This window comes from Dacryopinax primogenitus (assembly GCF_000292625.1).
Source record: "Dacryopinax primogenitus strain DJM-731 SS1 chromosome Unknown DACRYscaffold_9, whole genome shotgun sequence".
Lineage (NCBI taxonomy): Eukaryota > Fungi > Basidiomycota > Dacrymycetes > Dacrymycetales > Dacrymycetaceae > Dacryopinax > Dacryopinax primogenitus.
The window spans coordinates 1,125,674-1,142,348 of record NW_024467206.1 but is presented as its reverse complement, the minus strand read 5'-3'; the positions used below and the strand labels follow the sequence as shown (position 1 = coordinate 1,142,348).

The 16,675-nt window shown below is 53.5% G+C and overlaps 9 protein-coding genes across 9 annotated transcripts in view; 3 read left to right on the top strand and 6 right to left on the bottom strand.

Moving 5' to 3' along the window:
* Window positions 1-1,365: 1,365 nt before the first annotated feature.
* On the top strand, window positions 1,366-2,185 carry DACRYDRAFT_89037 (uncharacterized protein; the record flags this gene model as incomplete). The annotated part of the gene is made up of 4 exons (XM_040776891.1): window positions 1,366-1,501; window positions 1,526-1,645; window positions 1,697-1,893; window positions 1,952-2,185. The coding sequence occupies 4 exons, from the start codon at window positions 1,366-1,368 to the stop codon at window positions 2,183-2,185; spliced, it is 687 nt and encodes a 228-aa protein (XP_040628914.1).
* Window positions 2,186-2,779: 594 nt separating this feature from the next.
* On the bottom strand, window positions 2,780-3,822 carry DACRYDRAFT_79710 (NADP-binding protein). The gene is made up of 3 exons (XM_040776411.1): window positions 3,479-3,822; window positions 3,129-3,418; window positions 2,780-3,082 (listed from the first exon to the last, which is right to left on the bottom strand). Exons 1-3 carry the CDS (start codon window positions 3,765-3,767, stop codon window positions 2,999-3,001), a joined length of 663 nt encoding a protein of 220 aa, XP_040628913.1. The 5' UTR covers window positions 3,768-3,822; the 3' UTR covers window positions 2,780-2,998.
* Window positions 3,823-4,058: 236 nt separating this feature from the next.
* On the bottom strand, window positions 4,059-6,637 carry DACRYDRAFT_52143 (DEAD-domain-containing protein; the record flags this gene model as incomplete). Its single annotated transcript, XM_040775084.1, has 4 exons — window positions 4,059-4,418; window positions 4,473-4,543; window positions 4,592-6,341; window positions 6,389-6,637. 4 exons carry the CDS (start codon window positions 6,635-6,637, stop codon window positions 4,059-4,061), a joined length of 2,430 nt encoding a protein of 809 aa, XP_040628912.1.
* Window positions 6,638-7,015: 378 nt separating this feature from the next.
* On the bottom strand, window positions 7,016-8,265 carry DACRYDRAFT_15964 (phosphoribosyl pyrophosphokinase; the record flags this gene model as incomplete). The annotated part of the gene is made up of 6 exons (XM_040771154.1): window positions 7,016-7,472; window positions 7,523-7,633; window positions 7,681-7,736; window positions 7,784-8,096; window positions 8,144-8,183; window positions 8,232-8,265. 6 exons carry the CDS (start codon window positions 8,263-8,265, stop codon window positions 7,016-7,018), a joined length of 1,011 nt encoding a protein of 336 aa, XP_040628911.1.
* A 1,014-nt stretch (window positions 8,266-9,279) lies between these two features.
* DACRYDRAFT_107735 (uncharacterized protein) lies at window positions 9,280-11,771 on the bottom strand (the record flags this gene model as incomplete). Its single annotated transcript, XM_040768521.1, has 4 exons — window positions 9,280-10,911; window positions 10,959-11,216; window positions 11,268-11,469; window positions 11,515-11,771. 4 exons carry the CDS (start codon window positions 11,769-11,771, stop codon window positions 9,280-9,282), a joined length of 2,349 nt encoding a protein of 782 aa, XP_040628910.1.
* Window positions 11,772-11,970: 199 nt separating this feature from the next.
* DACRYDRAFT_22412 (uncharacterized protein) lies at window positions 11,971-12,486 on the bottom strand (the record flags this gene model as incomplete). The annotated part of the gene is made up of 1 exon (XM_040772786.1): window positions 11,971-12,486. The coding sequence occupies exon 1, from the start codon at window positions 12,153-12,155 to the stop codon at window positions 11,973-11,975; it is 183 nt and encodes a 60-aa protein (XP_040628909.1). The 5' UTR covers window positions 12,156-12,486.
* Window positions 12,487-13,408: 922 nt separating this feature from the next.
* On the top strand, window positions 13,409-13,989 carry DACRYDRAFT_42981 (endoglucanase V-like protein; the record flags this gene model as incomplete). The annotated part of the gene is made up of 2 exons (XM_040774528.1): window positions 13,409-13,746; window positions 13,797-13,989. Coding segments are annotated over 2 exons (531 nt in total), but the record flags the coding sequence as incomplete, so codon positions are not given.
* Window positions 13,990-14,542: 553 nt separating this feature from the next.
* On the top strand, window positions 14,543-15,934 carry DACRYDRAFT_22410 (GNS1/SUR4 membrane protein). Its single transcript, XM_040772785.1, has 4 exons — window positions 14,543-14,776; window positions 14,832-15,279; window positions 15,334-15,463; window positions 15,514-15,934. The coding sequence occupies exons 1-4, from the start codon at window positions 14,567-14,569 to the stop codon at window positions 15,656-15,658; spliced, it is 933 nt and encodes a 310-aa protein (XP_040628907.1). The 5' UTR covers window positions 14,543-14,566; the 3' UTR covers window positions 15,659-15,934.
* A 243-nt stretch (window positions 15,935-16,177) lies between these two features.
* Window positions 16,178-16,675, bottom strand: part of DACRYDRAFT_116402 (uncharacterized protein) — a gene marked incomplete at its 5' end in the record, with an annotated part of 581 nt that continues 83 nt past the window's right edge. The window contains one exon of the mRNA XM_040770196.1: window positions 16,178-16,605. Within this exon, the coding sequence (XP_040628906.1) occupies window positions 16,322-16,605 (284 nt within the window). The 3' untranslated portion in view covers window positions 16,178-16,321. The remainder of the gene's footprint in view (window positions 16,606-16,675) is intronic.

Sequence of the window (16,675 nt, the reverse complement as noted above, 5' to 3'; positions counted from 1 at the left end):
TTGGGGAGGGTTTTCTGCTTTGACAACATGGGCAGAATTAACATGCACTCACTTGAAGGATTCCGTCTGGAATTGAGCTGACTCTTTGTCCAGAGCTGCTGTGAGACATGCAGCTGGACATGGGGCACATGCAAAATTGCTTCCGCAGATTGTGGCAGTATGGGACTGTCTCGTTCCTGACTTGGTTGATGATTACTTGCTCTGGCAGCATGCTGGAGGGGGCAGACTTTCCGGAACCAATGGGCATGGTGTATCCGGGCTATTGATCTGTCAGGGCACCAGCTCATTGCTTGGTCAAGAGACATGACTAAGCCTTTATGACATGGAAGTAGCTGGTATACCTTGGTATGTGCTGGAACCTGCTGGAAGGATTGGATGGTCAGGTAACCTGCTGTGCATGGCTGTGCATGACCTCATATGACCTCATCCTTGGTCATATGACCTGATCACCTGACTAGGCTGAGTAAGCAAGATGTTCTAGCAGGTTCCACCACAGAGGTATAAATATAAGGCCTACTCTGCCTGGGGACTGTCTCTTCAGACTTGGTCTCTTAGGATCATCCACAGGTACCTATACTGTAGATAGGTCTTAGTCATCAGGTCTACTCCACTTCCTTGTTGCCTGCTTAGACTCTTGGCACTCTTAGGTGAGCAGACTTGGTCAGCCTGTGTTGCCCTAACAGTCACCCACCTTGGTTTGCCCCCAATTTAACTCTTCCAGATGATCCTCGCCATTGGCCCAAGCTTCCAGACTCGATTTGCTCTGCCATCCAGACTTTCAAGATTGAGAATGGTCTTCCTGGAAACAACAAGAACAATTATCTTCTCCAGAGAGGGGTTACAACAGCTTATTACTTTCATCACCCTTACTCCTGGGCCAACACTCTTTCTTGCATGCTCAAGATCGAGACTCGCCAGAAGGGCATTTTCTGGAGATTTGATTATGACAAGATCTTGAAGGCCATGTTTGAGGAGAAGGTGTACCACTGGGCAGATCATGGCATTGTCAGGACTGGTGATGGCCTTAGGTTCAAGAGGGAGGATGACAATGAGAATCCTCTCAAGGATTTTGAAGATCTCTACTCCTGAACAAGTTTGCTGTCTGTGGAATTCTCTTGCTGCTTCATGCTCTCCCAAGTTTTCTTGTTTATGTGTACCCTCATGAAACAAAAGAAATGTAATGCCAGTATAACACATAGTAGTCTCCTCATTGCATTGCAATGACACCATGTGATCCAGATTTATTGTTTTTTGTACAGGGTCTGGACTGAACTTCTTTTTGGACTGGCCCTGTCCTTCTTTGCCCATCACTCTCCTGACAGAAAAACCTCTATTCCTCTTCTTGTGACATTGACAGCTCTCCCAATGTCCAGAACTGATGGGATTCTCTTGACATGGCAGAAGAAAAAGGAGAAATGGTCTGCCAATCATGCCTGCCAGGAGAAAGCACACCAGGAGGCAGTCCAGATCGTGAATGTTCTTCATGAGAGTATTTGGTGCAGTGCCACTTGATCTGGAATATCAGAGGAGACAATGAGAGAGTTCATTTTTGGGACACAGAACTTGTCTCAATTCCAGAGGAAGGATGCCCCAAACCTCAAAAATGTTGCTGTGCACCTGACAAAGCTTGACTGGCAAGAGAAAGGTTTGTGTTTTGTTTTCATTCACTTTTCTCAACATATCTAACCACATGCAGGTCAGGAGTTTGACTTACATGCAGTGAAGCTGGAGTGGGAGTTGTGTCTGGCAGGGCTCCAGCAAGACAGAAATGCTGCCAAATCTGGAAGGGAATGGTTGCAAGCCCATCATGATGCAGAGGTGCACCAAATGTGGGTCTCCAGAAAGTCACGGGAAGGAGATCAGACTGTGACTACATTGGCTTTGCAGCAGGAGGTGACTTTACTTCTTTCTCTCCTGACCACCAAGGTTCTTTTGCTGACTCTGATGGCAGGCACATGCATTCAACATCCAGACCCAAGGTCACATCTTCGGGTTTACCATCAAAGGGATGCCTCTGGACTATGGTGCAGCACAATTCTTTGGAGATGATGTTGGGGAAGCCTTTCTCTGTCAGGTTCTTGGGAAGTCTGGAGAGGAGTTGGCAAAAGAATTTGAGATCTTTGCCATTCATGGCTCTCAAGGTGTGATGCTGATCTATAAGTTGTTTTTGGTCATCTGGTCCTGATGGCATTGGTAGGCATGACTTCTAGAATGCTGGACCATAAGCTTGAACTAAAATCAGGTGTCCGGAAGATGCTTCTTAGTGGGCTGCATGTGCTCTGTCAACTTTTTATTGTCTGGATTATACTAAGCCTTTCTCTCAGGATCCGTATCCAACAATGATACAGCCATCATGCAGTATTCCAAGTTTGGGAGGAACATTGAGGACATGTATGCCATCACTCTGGAAGGTAGGCTGGGTGGCCATATTGAGAACCCTTCAACTCTTGCAATGGCAGAGCTGAAAGTCTTGCATTCTGCTCTTCTGGAGGGGAAATGTTTTTTCTGGCCCTTGAATGATGCAGACCAACTCCGGAGACAGCACAAGCGAGAGGTCAAGAGGGAAACTGCTTGTGGTAAGCATCTCCAGAGAGCACAGGCATTGACAGCTCAGGAGGAGACCATCACTTGTATTCACAGTGATATCTCGACATCACTCCTGAATGGGAGTGATGTACTCCCAATCACCTCATACTGCTGGTCTGGAGCAAATGATAATGTACATAATGTATTCTAGATAATTATTTCAATATAGAACACATCATGATCCCCTTCTGCATGCTTGTTGGGTCTCCTTTTCCGGGTTCGGTACTTTCCCCTGCCGGAGAAGCCGTGCCCTGTGCTTCCGGAAGCACAGCCCCGTGTTACTGACAGGACCTTTGCTGGACGGGCATTTTCCACTAGTTTGAGGTCTAGACGCACGTCGTCCCTGTCTCTAGCAAGGGTCTTTTTCTGCGAGACACAGGTGGGACTGGGACTGGCGTCCAGGACCGGACCATCACGGGACTGGACCGGGACCGACTATCGCCAAAAATCCGGGACCGTCCAGGACTGGATGGACCGGACTGGACCGTTGCCATCCCTAATTTGTGAGCTCCGCTTGAACCACGTCTACCGGTATCGCGCACCTTGTTATCTGCCATCCATTTCCACGCCTCCTGCTCAGCGATCGTCTTGGCTGCGCAATACATAGCTGTCCTATTCTTCGGATTACCCCTCTCCTCTTCTGACATCCTCTTGAATGCATCAACCGCATCGTCGTTCCAGTCTTCATCGTTGAGCGTATGGTCACCGTTCTGGCCGGGGGTGATACAGGTCACGGACGAAGAAGTAAGCACGACGCGCTTCACAGAGGATTCTTTCGCGGCCGCCCGGAACACGGAGAGGATAGAGGTGGTCGCCTGGTCGATCCATGTTGCTAATAAATTGCAATATGAGTATCACAAGTACGGTTACTGGCTCAAAGGAAGCTGCCCACCTGTGTGGCCAGGCAGAGCGACATGCACAATACCCTCCGCACCCACAAACGCCTTCTCGAACTGCGCCTGATCCGTGAGGTCATCCACAATGACAACCTCGAACTTGTCCTCTCCCGCATCCACTCCCAGCTCGTTGTATTTCGCTCCCAGCTCCTCGGCCTTCTTAGTGTCGCGTACGGTGCCCCGTACTCGGTAGCCTGCCTGGAGAGCGGCCAACCCGACGTGGGAGCCAATGTAGCCTGTGATGCCGGTGACGACGACTAGCGAGCCTGGAGTGATGGGAGCCATTGGAGTTGTTCAGCGAAAGAGAACACAGAAGGGCAGGGCGACATCTGTGGCTGGCATATTCCCTCCACCCCGGAAGTCATTCCGCGTTGGTCGTCCAATAGCGAACAGAGATTGTGAACATGACGCAACAAGAAGACCCTGGACATCAACACAACCCTGATGACTCCTCTCTATTCACCAGATGTGGCTTGACGAAGGGAACACAGGACAAACATGTACATTGGAAATGAGTAGTTGTGTTGGGAAATGCCGAATAATATGATGAACAAACGCCGGTTAGAGAACGCAAAACTATCGTCTACTCTTCCCACCCTTTCCGCCCTTCCCACCCTTCCCGCCAACTTTCTTACCTACTTTCCCAGCAAGTCCAACCTTATCCTTGGAACTAGTCCGCATACCCTCTCGCTTACTCTTCTGTGTCATATCACGATCAAACGCCGACTTGGTCGCCTTCTTGCTCTTGTCCTTCTTGCCAGGTTTTTGCGGTTTGCGCGGTTCTGGCAAGCCAATCTTTGTCGGTCTGGAGGACTTCTTCGCAGACCGGATAGCAGCCGCGTCGGAGCGCTTGGACGACACGTCCTCCTCCATAGCCAGCTTTCTTCGTTTGGCTTTGCGAGAGAGGCCAGAGAGTTTGTCACGTTTTGGACCCGCCTAAGCGCATGTATAAGTGATTTGCGAGCTGCATGAAGAAAGTGGGCAACTCACAGACTTGTTCTCATCTTTGTTATCCTTAACATTCGACGCGAATCCCCCCACATACTTCTCCTTACTAAGTTCTGAAGGCAAATTCAGATCAAAATCGACAAATACCGCATAGGTCTCACCTTGCGTGTTCTTCTTCTCCTTCTCTGTTTGGAACCATGTTCTCGCTGGACGGGAAAAGATCGCTTCCTCATGCTCGATCAGATTCTCTCCTTTCTTAAGCTGCATCTCCGCCTGCCTCAACGCCTTCTCCTCCTTCTCCTCTTTCAGTACCGCATCCACTTCGTCGTGCAACCCCTTGAGCTTGGCCGCCATCTTGGCCACCGCCTCTGCAGGCACTAGCCGATGTTTGACCTGGTCCGCAGGACTGTGCTTGATAACCGCCTTGAGCATCTTCCGGTCCGCCTCTCCCACGAGAGTGACCGAGCGACCCTTGCTCCCCGCACGTGCCGTTCGACCCACCCGATGCAAGTACTGCGCTATCTGGCCAGGCATGTCATAATTGATAACCGTCTCAATACCCCTGATGTCCAAACCACGCGAAGCAAGATCGGTGGCCAGGAGGAAGTCGACATCGCCGTCCTTGAACTGCTGCAGCGCGCGAAGTCGTTGTTCCTGAGTAAGGTTGCCGTGCAACTCGCCAGCTTTCATGCCCAGGAGACCGAAGACGATCCGCATCTGATGCGCGAAGGCTTTGCTGCGGAAGAAGATGATACACCGAGTACGGAACGTCCGCTTGCAGAGAGTCATGAGGAGGGCGGGACGGTCGTCTTCTCTATTATCCCTTACTCGGACAAACTCTTGCGTCAAGCCGCTGGCAGTGCTCTTCCGAGGATCGACAAACAATCGCACAGGTTTGTTCAGTCCCATACGGATGAGCTCGTCCACAGAATCTGTCATGGTTGCAGAGAAGAGCATCGTCTGCCGTTGTTTTGGGCAAGCAGAGATGATCTCCCCCAACTCTGCGGCGAAACCCTCCTCCAACATCCGGTCTGCTTCGTCCATGATCAGCACGTCGAGCATGTCCAACGAAAAGCTGGGTGAGTTGCGTAGATGATCGATCAGCCGTCCAGGAGTGGCAATGACCACGTCGGGTCGAGTACGGAGCTCCGCCTCCTGACCCTTGAGGGAGAGGCCACCAACAACAAGGCTGAAGCGCACGTCGGTGAAACTCCCAATACGCGTCGCAACGGCGTGACACTGTACAGCCAATTCTCGGGTGGGGCAGAGGATGACGACCCTCGTTGTTGCTGCTGCCTTGCCTCTGTCACGGAAGAGCAGTCGTTCGAGGATGGGGATCACGAATGCTGCAGTCTTGCCGCTTCCGGTGACAGCACCACCGACTACGTCCTTCCCGAGCAAGGCGACAGGGATCGCAGCAGCCTGGATAGGTGTTGGTTTTTCGAATCCGAGGTTAGCGAGCGCCTTGAGCAGTGGACGAGAGAGGTTCATGCTCTGGAACGTCACATCAGACGTGGAAGTCGCAGCGTCGGGAGTGTCGAAGTAAGCTGCTTTGCGGGAAGCTTCAGCGGCAGTTTCGGGGGCAGAAGAACCGGAGGATGATGCGACAGAGGCAGCGTCGTCTTCATCCTCCTCTCCATCTTCTTCCTCCTCCTCATTGTCCTCTTCTTTGTCTGATGAAGCCAGCGGATCTTCTTCGCTTTCATCATCACCATCATCAACCGCAGCTTGTCCAAAACCCTCTTCATCTTCATCATCATCCTCTTCATCCTCGTGGTCGTCCAAGTTATTTTCCTCTTCATCGTCATCCCCCTCCTCTTCCTCTTCATCCTCCTCCTCCCTCTTTCGCTTCTTCCCTCCCGCATCCCTCAATCGCCGTCGCTCAATAATATCATTAACAGAAATCGGTTCCTAAACCTCCCCTCAGCACCATCTCCAAACGCAACACACCCACATACCGGCTTACTGCCCTGAACGACATCCCTAACCTCCAACTCCGGGAAATCCCACGGATCCGCCAAGCCGACAAACCCTCCTCCAGTAGTATCAAACGCGAAATCAGCGTTGATCTCGTCGCCGTCGCCCTCTTCCGCTTCCGCGTCTGGCTTCGGTTTGCGAGCCCGCTGTTTCTTGCCCTTGACTGGCACGGGGAGATCCGAGTCTTCCGCATCGGATACTTCGACCTCCTCGTCCGACTCGATCGTCATAACAAAGTCGCCTTGTTGCTTCATGTTGTTGGGTATTGAGGTATCAATACCGTGAGTGTTCGAAGCCACAAGAGTGCACGGACGACAATAGCCCTACTCTCAGCTCAGACCAAAAAAAGTTGAGGACCCTGCCCTGTTTTCACGTTCTACTCGATAGGACGGAGTTATTTATTTGCTCTTGCCTTTAAAGGGAATCAGGGATCAAGGTGCTGCAGAGCCTGACAGGTAATTCGAATCTCCCGTATTCACTCTATCTCATACCAGGCACAACGCGTCTATTAGTTATCCACAATACTCCGTATCTATCACATATCACAAGGTAACCTCCCGGGAATAGATGATTGTACATTTTTTTTCTTCGGACAGTTCCACATCCGGTCACTGGTTGCTCCAAGGCACTTCGTCAAACAGCATGCTCACACTCTCACCATAATGGCTCCTGCGGACCGTCTCCGCCAGCACGCCCGTGATGTCTATCACCTCGAGTTTCCCTCCCCACGCACCGTGTTTCTCCTGCGCAACCAGCTTGTCCCTCACCGGGAGCGTGTTCGTAATAACGAGCTTCTCGAGGGCACTCACCCGCACCGTCGGTTCCGCTCGGCCGGAGAGGACACCATGTGTCACCACTGCCCACACCCTGCGTGCGCCAGCCTCGATGAGATGGTGCGCGGCGAGCTCGAGCGTCCCGCACGTATCGGCCATATCGTCAACGAGGATGGCGATCTTATCCCTTACAGATCCGACGAGGATCATGCGCGAAACCTGATTTTCCTTCTTCCGCTCTTTGTGGAATATCGCCAGATCGGAATTGAGCTTGTCGGCGATGGAGGCGGCGCTGTATGATGTTGGTTAGAGGGGAGGATCGGACCTGAGGCGGGGACGCACCGTTTTGTACCCCCGGCGTCGGGGGAAACGATCACGACGTCTTTTTGTGGACTCTCGTCCGGTCCGAGTGCATCTCGGATGAAGCGAATCATCGATGGCTCGCCATACAAGCTGAGGGCTGTCAGCACGTGTTCGAGTGCTGTCGAACAAAGGCTCACTTATCCACCGGCACGTCAAAGAACCCCTGAATCTGCGATGCATGCAAGTCCATCGTCTATGTCCCAATCAGCAAAGTATCCGGGCTCAGAATAGGATACGCACAATAACATGATCACACCCGCTCGTCTGCAACATGTTCGCCACAAGCTTAGCGCTGATCGGCGCTCTGCTCTTCTCCTTCCTGTCCTGTCTCGCATACGGAAAATGCGGGATAACAGCCGTGATCCTTCCCGCGCTGGCGATCTTGCACGCGTGGATCATGATGCACAGTTCCATGAGGGCGATGTTGACTTGGCCCGAAGCGGAGGTGCCGAGGATGTACACGTCTTCTTCTCGCACGGACTCTTGTAGCTGGACTTGGGTCTCGCCGATCCCGTTGTTGGAGACTTTTACTGGGGAGAGGGAGATCCCCAGTCTGGGAGGGGTCAGGGATTTGGTTGGGGAGCAGGAAGAGGGGCGTACCGTTGTGCGATGAGCTCTGCCATCTCGGGGTGACTCGTCCCTGCCATCCTTCTCAGTACAAGTATCGTCAACGTTTCGCCCCACTCACCCGCGATGAGCTTGATCCCCCGTCCACTATGCATGTTGAGCGCCTATGGAGAACGAGCGAGTCGTAAGGGGTGCGAAGAAAAGTTCCGAGAGTCGACAGAAAGCGAAAGTCAAGCACAGCAAGCAAAAGTGAACCAAGCCAAGAGATATAGAGAACAAGAGTGAGAGGTGCTGTCCGACTAGAACCTATAAAGCGGGCATAATCACCATCGTTGACTGTCCGGGACAAGCTGGTCGTTCTCAGGGCAATGCAGTCCTGGCTCGGCACTGAAGGTCGCACGAGAGCAGGTCGAGGGTAAGGGATGAAATGGCTCGGATATACTGTGTTTCCCCCTTTACAATTGAGAAGCGGATGCTGCTCTGTTCACAAGTACTGGTCAGCCTTCCCCCTCACACATAACAACATAAGACCCGGCCCGCGTATCGGATCCTTTTTCCCTCACACCTGCAAAAAAACTGAGAGAAGAGGGGGATGACGCACGTGTGGGAGGGACCCTGAGGGAATTGCCGACTGCGGCGAACTGCCGAATCTCTCCTTGTTACGAATTAGATCAGTTTAATGATGAAAGTGCGATGAGAAGGGAGGGAGAGAGGAAGTTGAAGAGGAAGAGATGTGCCTTGAGAGCGACTCATCGTCGGGAGATAAAGGAGCAAGGGGGCGTGCAACCCTATTCCACACATATGCAACGAATGCCCTGTATGGTTAGGGAACAAGATTCCCCAATCTTCCGGGAACGACCGCATTCTCATGTTGGGACAAAATTCATTCATTCACATGATCCGTACTCTGTACTCTGTACTCTTCCCTCACCCAGCCTGGCACTAGCCTCAACGTCGTACAACCACAACCACGTTCGATGTTCCTATCAATAACACGGAATGGAGATCGGTGCGAGCGCAGAATACAATGCGTGCAGAGGAGGGCAAGTCTTTGATTTACCAACAAGGCCAAAATAGCCAGAAAACGAAAGCGGGGGTGTGCATAAATCAACGCGGTATGCCGTATACCAGTACAAGTAGACCCAAAGAGATGATGAAGTTGACCAGGACTAGAAGTGCGGCCTCGGCCCAGAGTTGAGGATCGCAAGCAGGTTCTCAGGCTGCCGAGGCTTGGGCATGTCTAGAGCAGGCATGGGTGCTGAGACCGAGGGCATTGGGGCCCTGGTACTTATCAGCTGGGGGAAAACAGGCTGTCCCTGCGGACGATAGAGGATCTGTTCTCCGCTGACCCGGTTCTGCCGGTTCTGGTTGAGGTTCTGTACTTCTCTCGGACGGGGGAGGGGCATGCCCTTAGGGAAGAAGGCGTCTAGGGGAGCATCGGACGAAGGGCCGGCATATGGGTAGTCTCCTGGCATTTGCGGCTGAGGGTTGAACGTTCCTTGAGGGAGGGGCATCTCCTGATGTGGGGGAGGCGGACCAGTGGGCATCACTGGGTTGGGAGGGTAGCCGGGTGCAGGAGGGAAAGGTGCGCCGTTGTTATACATGTTCATAACTGGTGGACCCATGGGGTTGTTCATGGGATAAGGGGCGCCATTAAGGTTGAACGCGGGGTCGGGCATGGCCAGTGGGCCGTGCATCGGCGGGGTCCCACTATGGGGAATGTCCATACTAGGGTAGGGCATACGAAGGGGTATGGGAGGTCCCATCCCCATACCATTTGCGATGCCAAGCTTAGCACGAGGGTCTTCAGAGGCAGACATGAATTCGGCGCCACTCTGATATACCGGCTCGCTGACGATCCGGTTCTGGTACGAAGGTGGCAGGGAAGGCTGCTTGGCAGAAAGTAGGGAGAGCAAGGCCCCCTTGTGTGCCTCTTGAGGAGAGGGAGCGGCTTTAGCAGACACGAATGCTGTTGGTGGGTAGTAGCCGTATGTTGCCTGAGGGTTGTGCAAGAATGAGGGCGGCTGAGATGGTTGGGGTTGCTGAGATGCCGGGCCTGGATGAGAATACGCAGAAGGCCCGTCCACTGGGTATAGTGGCATAGGCGGCGGGGCAGGCATCATCTGCGGTGCAGAGGGTGGCTGTGATGCCATCATCGCAGGAACAGGTACCTGCTTGGGAGGTGAAGGCGCCATGACGGGGAATGGGTGGCCAGCTGGCCCGTTACTCGGGAAAACACGAGAACCAGAGGGTATGGGCGGCAGAGGTCGGCCTTCTGATATCTTCCGTTGGGTGATACCAGGCATGTTAGGCGCAGTGTCGAGAAGACTATCCAAGAGAGCAATATGCTTGTCCGTCCGGTCGCCGTTACCGGATGAGGGGGATAAGCCCGGCATGGGCACGGACGGCGGTGGGGGCGGAGCAGCATTTGTGACGGTTGAACCAGAACCAGTTGATAGGGCCGATAGAAGTCGGGACATCCGATCCGCATCAGATTCTGAAACGCCATTCGGCTTGGGACTGATATGTGAAGGACCTGTTGCAGGTTGTTGGACAGCCTGTGGTATTGCGGCTACGGTTGCTCCTGGTGGAGTGACAGGTCCCAATGATGATGACCTGTCACTCTCACCCTGTGGCACTGGTTCCGGTTGTACCCCATTGGCCTTCATTGCCGACTTCTTAGCATTCACGAACGCGCGCAGGGACGACACGAACGGTGTGACGAGATAAAACTTGCCCTGCTCCTTCACCTTCTTCTTCGTCCACGTTGGGAGATCTGTGAGAGCAAACCATTCGATTTTCTGTGGCTGCTCAGCTTATGTTGGGTGCTACCAGCCAACATACTCACGCTGATCTCCTTGCGCGTTTGGGTCTCGAACGCGGTGTTCTCAGATACACCAACGACAAAGTACAGGGTTAGGCTCTGCTCGTTGATCTCTATTGTCGTCTTTGCATTCTTATCCAGAAGACCGGCAGCAGCAAAGTCGAATCCCGTTTCTTCCCGGACTTCTCGGATGGCACATGCAGCGCGCGACTCGTCCTGGTTGATCTTGCCTTTCGGAAAGGACCAAGCTGATGTAGACTTCCATCCCTTGACGAGTACACACTGTGATAGCGGGTAAGTGGTTGTCGTATTCCACGCATCGTAGGGTCATACCTTGTCCATCTTCGGGGTTAGGAGCACAGCTCCGCACACCGGCACGCGACTCTTGTACTTTTGGAAATCTTGAAACGCCTGCTCATGGCTGAAGTCGTTCAGCAGCGGACATGCGTTGAAGAACATCGCCGAGAACCGCTTCAACGACATGGATGGGAATGCTGGGTTTAATGGTCGAACAAAGTCTTCATAGTACCAATGGCTGGAGGAGTTCAGTCGGGGAGCAACGGCCGTTTACAGCACATACGCTTGCTCGATTTGGAAAGATATGCGCTCAGTGGACGAGAGCTCCGGTTCGGGCATGTTCAAGATGAACCGACTGTATCCGGATAACGGAGCGGTCAGCCCGATCCGCTGTGATGGCTGGAGCTGGGCATACCTGGACAGATCATCCAGCACTTCCTCGAGTTCTGCATCTCGCAAGCTCTCTTCGACAGTAAGCAAGTTGACCTGAGATTCGCTCGCTATTAGCGGGCCGGGTGGATGTGCTGTTATTGTCGTCATGGTGCGCGACGGAGGGTAGGAGGGGGGGAGATGGACGGATGGTGGTAGGAGATGTGTTAGGCAGGGTTCAGCGGAGGGAGGCCCACAATTCAGTTCTCACATGGGGAACTGCTTCCGTTACCTTCTTCGGGCTGCCCGATGCAACGTGTTCATCAACGACCACACACTGTTCTTCACGTCCGCTGGTACACTTCGATAATTCTATGATCCATCGATTGAGAACATTTCTGACTCTTGGGGAGCTGGACCATAATCTTGCCTACGGTCAATCTCGATCGTCATCATACTGGCGACCGCTTTCGTCGAAACCACTCCGCGGGGCGTTGTGAACCAAGAACTTCTGCGGGTTACTCTTCTACCATGGAATGGTGACGAAGGAGACATAGATGAACCCCCTGTATATGCGGAAGAGCATCTGCCTTGAATTGTGATCCTGGATCGCTCCAGCTTCTCGAATCGTTCAAGAGAATCCTCTGGAATCCTACAACACCCAACAAACTCTTCCAGAATAAAACTTCAACTACTCAAGCATCATCATCATCGTCGTCGTCGTCTCCGGACCCAGGATCTGAAGCTTTTCTTATTGCATTCCAGATGACTGCAAGATTCTCGCCAAGCTAATTAACGTACCCCTTCTTCAAAGCACGGGCCATTCTCACAGCCTGCATTGCGCAGTTCCATGTTCACCCTACCACCAACGATCCGATCCTACCCCCAACCTTGCTGACATCATGTGCCAGACACCAGTCGATATCCTCCAGCAGGTAAAAGACGTCTTGTCGACAACAGCAGAGCCTGACTCCGAATAAATAGCGCGGGCATTATACCCACCGAATGTCACAAACATTTGTTCAGAACCACCCGATTACGCCCTTTGTTTTTTTTTCCGTTCCCCCGAGATATATCTACTAAGTCCACAAGCGGACTCAGTAGTATTGCATTGAAACAGTCCTTACAGGAATACCCTCTTTTCCTCATCACACGCAAGAAAGCTGAATTATTTCTGTCGACACTCCTATGTCTTCGGCACGCACAACTAACCCAGCGCATGTGATTGATACATCGCCAGGATTTCCGCATCTACTGGGTCACACGCCTCTGCCGCTGCTGGCTCTCTGTAGAGCTGCTCATGTGGGAGGTACTTACCTGGCGATGCGAGAAGTTCAGAAACAGGGGCACCATGCTTTCGACTATGTGCATGCAGGAAAGCCGAGGAGTTCTGTTCGTCGACTTGTGCTGGTCGGTGATGGAGGCTCATCCCCGGGTCGAAGACGTCCATCTCGCTCCGCAAGTTTACCGCTTCTTGCTCAACACGGCAGCCTACGCACAACTTTACCCTCCAGCTTTCCACAACCCGCTCTGCCTCACTGTCGTAAAACTCAACCAGGAAACTCGCAGGTCAGGGTCTCCCATCTCCGCCAGAACGTAACGGCTGATTGTCGGGCTTCTCCAGGACCGTTAAGAGGCTCTCGGCATGCCGTGAAGAACCTGCGAATCCCTTGGCATAGTGCTTGTTGGGTATAAGTATTCTGCTCTCCAGTGTACATTGCTCCTCGTCCACCAGGAACCGACGCAAGATGAAGTACTCCCTCTTCGCGCTCCTCACTCTCAGTCTGTCGGTGTCCAGCACCCCGGTAGAACGTGCCACCGGTGGATACCTGCAGAACCCCAGCGGCAGCGCCTCCTTCACCTACTACAGCGGCTGCTCCTCCCCCGCCTGCGGGGTCACCGCCTCTGGGTACACAGCAGCCATGTCCCAGCTCTCGTTTGGCGCCGCGAGCGGGGCAGGGGCTGGTGACGCCTGCGGCCGGTGTTTCTCCCTCACGGGCACGGCGGACCCCTACAGTCCGAGCTATACAGGACCGTTCAAGACTGTCGTTGTTAAACTTACGGATCTGTGTCCTGCGCCTGAGAACCAGGTGTGGTGTGGTCAGACCCAGGCGAACCCTGAGAACCAGTACGGTGCTCCGGTGCAGTACGTTCATCTGATTTCCTGAAGCGAGGGTTTGGAGTGACACGAGGTAGCTTTGATCTTTGCCAGGATACGGGCGCGAGCATGGCGTTCTTCCCTTCAGGCCATGGGGCGCTCACGGGCACATACACCGAAGTGTCTTGCTCGCAGTGGAGCGGAACAGACGGGAACCCGCTATGGACGGGCGCTTGTATTAGTGGGCAAACGACGGGTAACTGGCCTAGCACGGCGTGTGGGAACAAGGGTGAGGAAGGATGGTCTATCTCGTGGATGAGCTGACGAAAGAGGCAGGAACGGCGCCTTGAGCTCTGTCGCGGTCTTGGTTGTTCTATCTGATGTGGCTAGTGGGTAATGGGACGCGCGAATACCAGATGCGAGGAATAAGTGGTACGGTTGTGGATGATGTTGTTCGATATCACCCTACGCCCTGAAATGTTAAGCGTCTTTATTGTCTTTTCCCTCGACGCGTCCCACGGTGTTTGTACGTACAAAGGTCTAGTAAGGGAGTCGAGCGAATATGAACGGAGGCAACGTGCGCATGGACTGAAGGCACACATGGCTAGATTTTCTGTTGAGACCCCGCCGTGTGCATCGCCACTCTTATCCCATCACGGTTGAACGCGCTTCTTCGCTTTCCCTCTTTCCCCCCCTTCCTCGTCTTCCGAGATCCCGGTCTCTTTTTTTTCGCGCCTCTCCCCTGCTTTTGATATTCCTCTGTCCCCGCCCCCTGTTTCCACCGTCACGCTCCTTAACCGTCCGTCCTTCGTCCCTTCCCTCCCTCCCACCACCGACGTCGACACCCCCCCCCCCCACTCGTCGTACAATGGAGGTCCCAAACCTCGCAGACATCATCCTCGCTCTCGACATCCTACCCCCAGTCCCCATCTACCTCAAACAATGGGTACACGGCGAGTCCCCCATCTCCACTTGGCCCGTCGTCACAGGCTGGCTCGTGGGTTACCTCGGTGTCATCTTCGGCATTCGCGAGATCATGAAGCCGTACAAGCCTCTCAAGCTGAACGGTCTCTTCCAGGTGGGCTTCATGCCCCGGCCAAAACGACGCGCATATATGCTAACAATACGCGCAGATTCATAACCTTTTCCTCGTCACCGTCTCTGCTCTCGTACTCGTACTTATGTTGGAGGAGATCCTTCCTCACTGGTACAAGCACGGCTTCTTCAGCGCGATCTGCAATACGACAGCATGGACACCCCGTATGGAGTTCTACTACATCGTGAACTACTACATCAAGTACGTCGAGCTGATCGACACCGTCTTCCTGGTCCTTAAGAAGAAGCCCCTCGCGTTCCTCCACGTGTTCCACCATGCCGCGACCGCGCTCCTCTGCTTCACCCAGCTCGAGGGCAGGACCTCCGTCTCCTGGGTCGTCATCAGCATCAACCTCGCCGTCCACGTGCTCATGTACTACTACTACTATGCCACTGCAGGCGGCGCCAAGATCTGGTGGAAGAAGTACCTCACAACCTTCCAGATCGTACAATTCGTTATCGATCTATTCGTTGTCTATTTTGCCAGTGCGCACATACCTAGCTTCTCCGCTTTCTATCGCGCTTTAACTGGGGAAATAGCATATTCCTACTTTGCCGCGACTCGCTGGGACGCGCCATCCTTAGGAACCTGTGCAGGCACGGAGGGCGCGGCACTCTTCGGCTGTGGTCTTCTGACGAGCTACCTCTTCCTCTTCATTTCGTTTTACATGTACGTCTTTCCACCTTTTCTTCTGATGCGGTCTGATCGTATATGCCCAGTAACACGTACACCAAGAAGGGTGCCAAGAAGGCAAAGGGCCAGCACAAGACCCTCAGGGAACGGATCAACGGCAGCGCGAACGGTCACGTCCTGGACGCACTCGCGAACGGCAAGGACCCAAGCGTGCTGGACAAAGTCAACTAATTGCTTACAGCAATCCACACGCGTCTCCCATCCCCTCCCTCCCACATTTCCTCTCGGCCTCATGCCCTCTAATGCAAAATCTCCCATCGTCCGACCCTCCCTCCATTCATCCACCCATCTATCCTCACGTCCCCTTCCCGCGAGCACTCCCTCGCCTGTTCCCAACGTCCACGTCAGCCCCGAGCCAGACACGCATACCCAATACCCCAGTCGTGCGCGACCCAAGCCCGCACCCGTCTTCTCACCCTAAAACCTCAGCTTATGCTCCCCCATCTCCCCCCCATCCCCTTCCATCAACCCACGTCCGTCCCTTCGTACTATCCCTCAATCTCTCTATCCTGTCTCCTGTGTCGTCTCTCTGTTCCCTGTTTTTGCACTCTCTCTTGCCTCATCGCCTCAGCATAGGTATAGGTACAAATACGTCGAGAATCAAATGTTGATAATTCGCTCTCTGTAGGGAGGGCGTATATAGATGTGCATGTTGTGCATGTGGTGTGACTGCACTGGAACGGGATGAGGAACTACATGTATGTCAGGTAGAGGTGCAGTAGTAAGAAGACGAAAGAAAGTACAACAACGCTTGACGCAAGTACAAACAGAGCAGTACTGATACTGATACTGATACTGGTACCGATACTGTACAGCCTTCCCCAGTTCGGGACTTCAAAACCTCCACCCAACCATATCAGGCTTAACGAAATGCTCGACCTCTTCCTCGAATGTCATCCCCCTCCCCGTCCCGCCCCTTTGCCCTGACCCCGCCTGCACCTGCGCCTGCGCCTGTGCCTGTGCTTGTGCCTGTGCTTGTGCCTGTGCTTGTGCCTGTGCTTGTGCTTGACCGGTAGGAAAATGTGCGGCTGCTGGTCGGGTCACTGCTTGCGCGGTCCGGTCTGCAAGCCCGGAGAGGAGGGGGTCGAGTGCTGAGAAGGTTAGAGCGGCGCTTATCCCTGAGGGGACGAGTTGGTCAGAGGGTTTGGTGGAACGGAAAAGGGGGAGAGGGGGGGGGGGGGGGGGGGG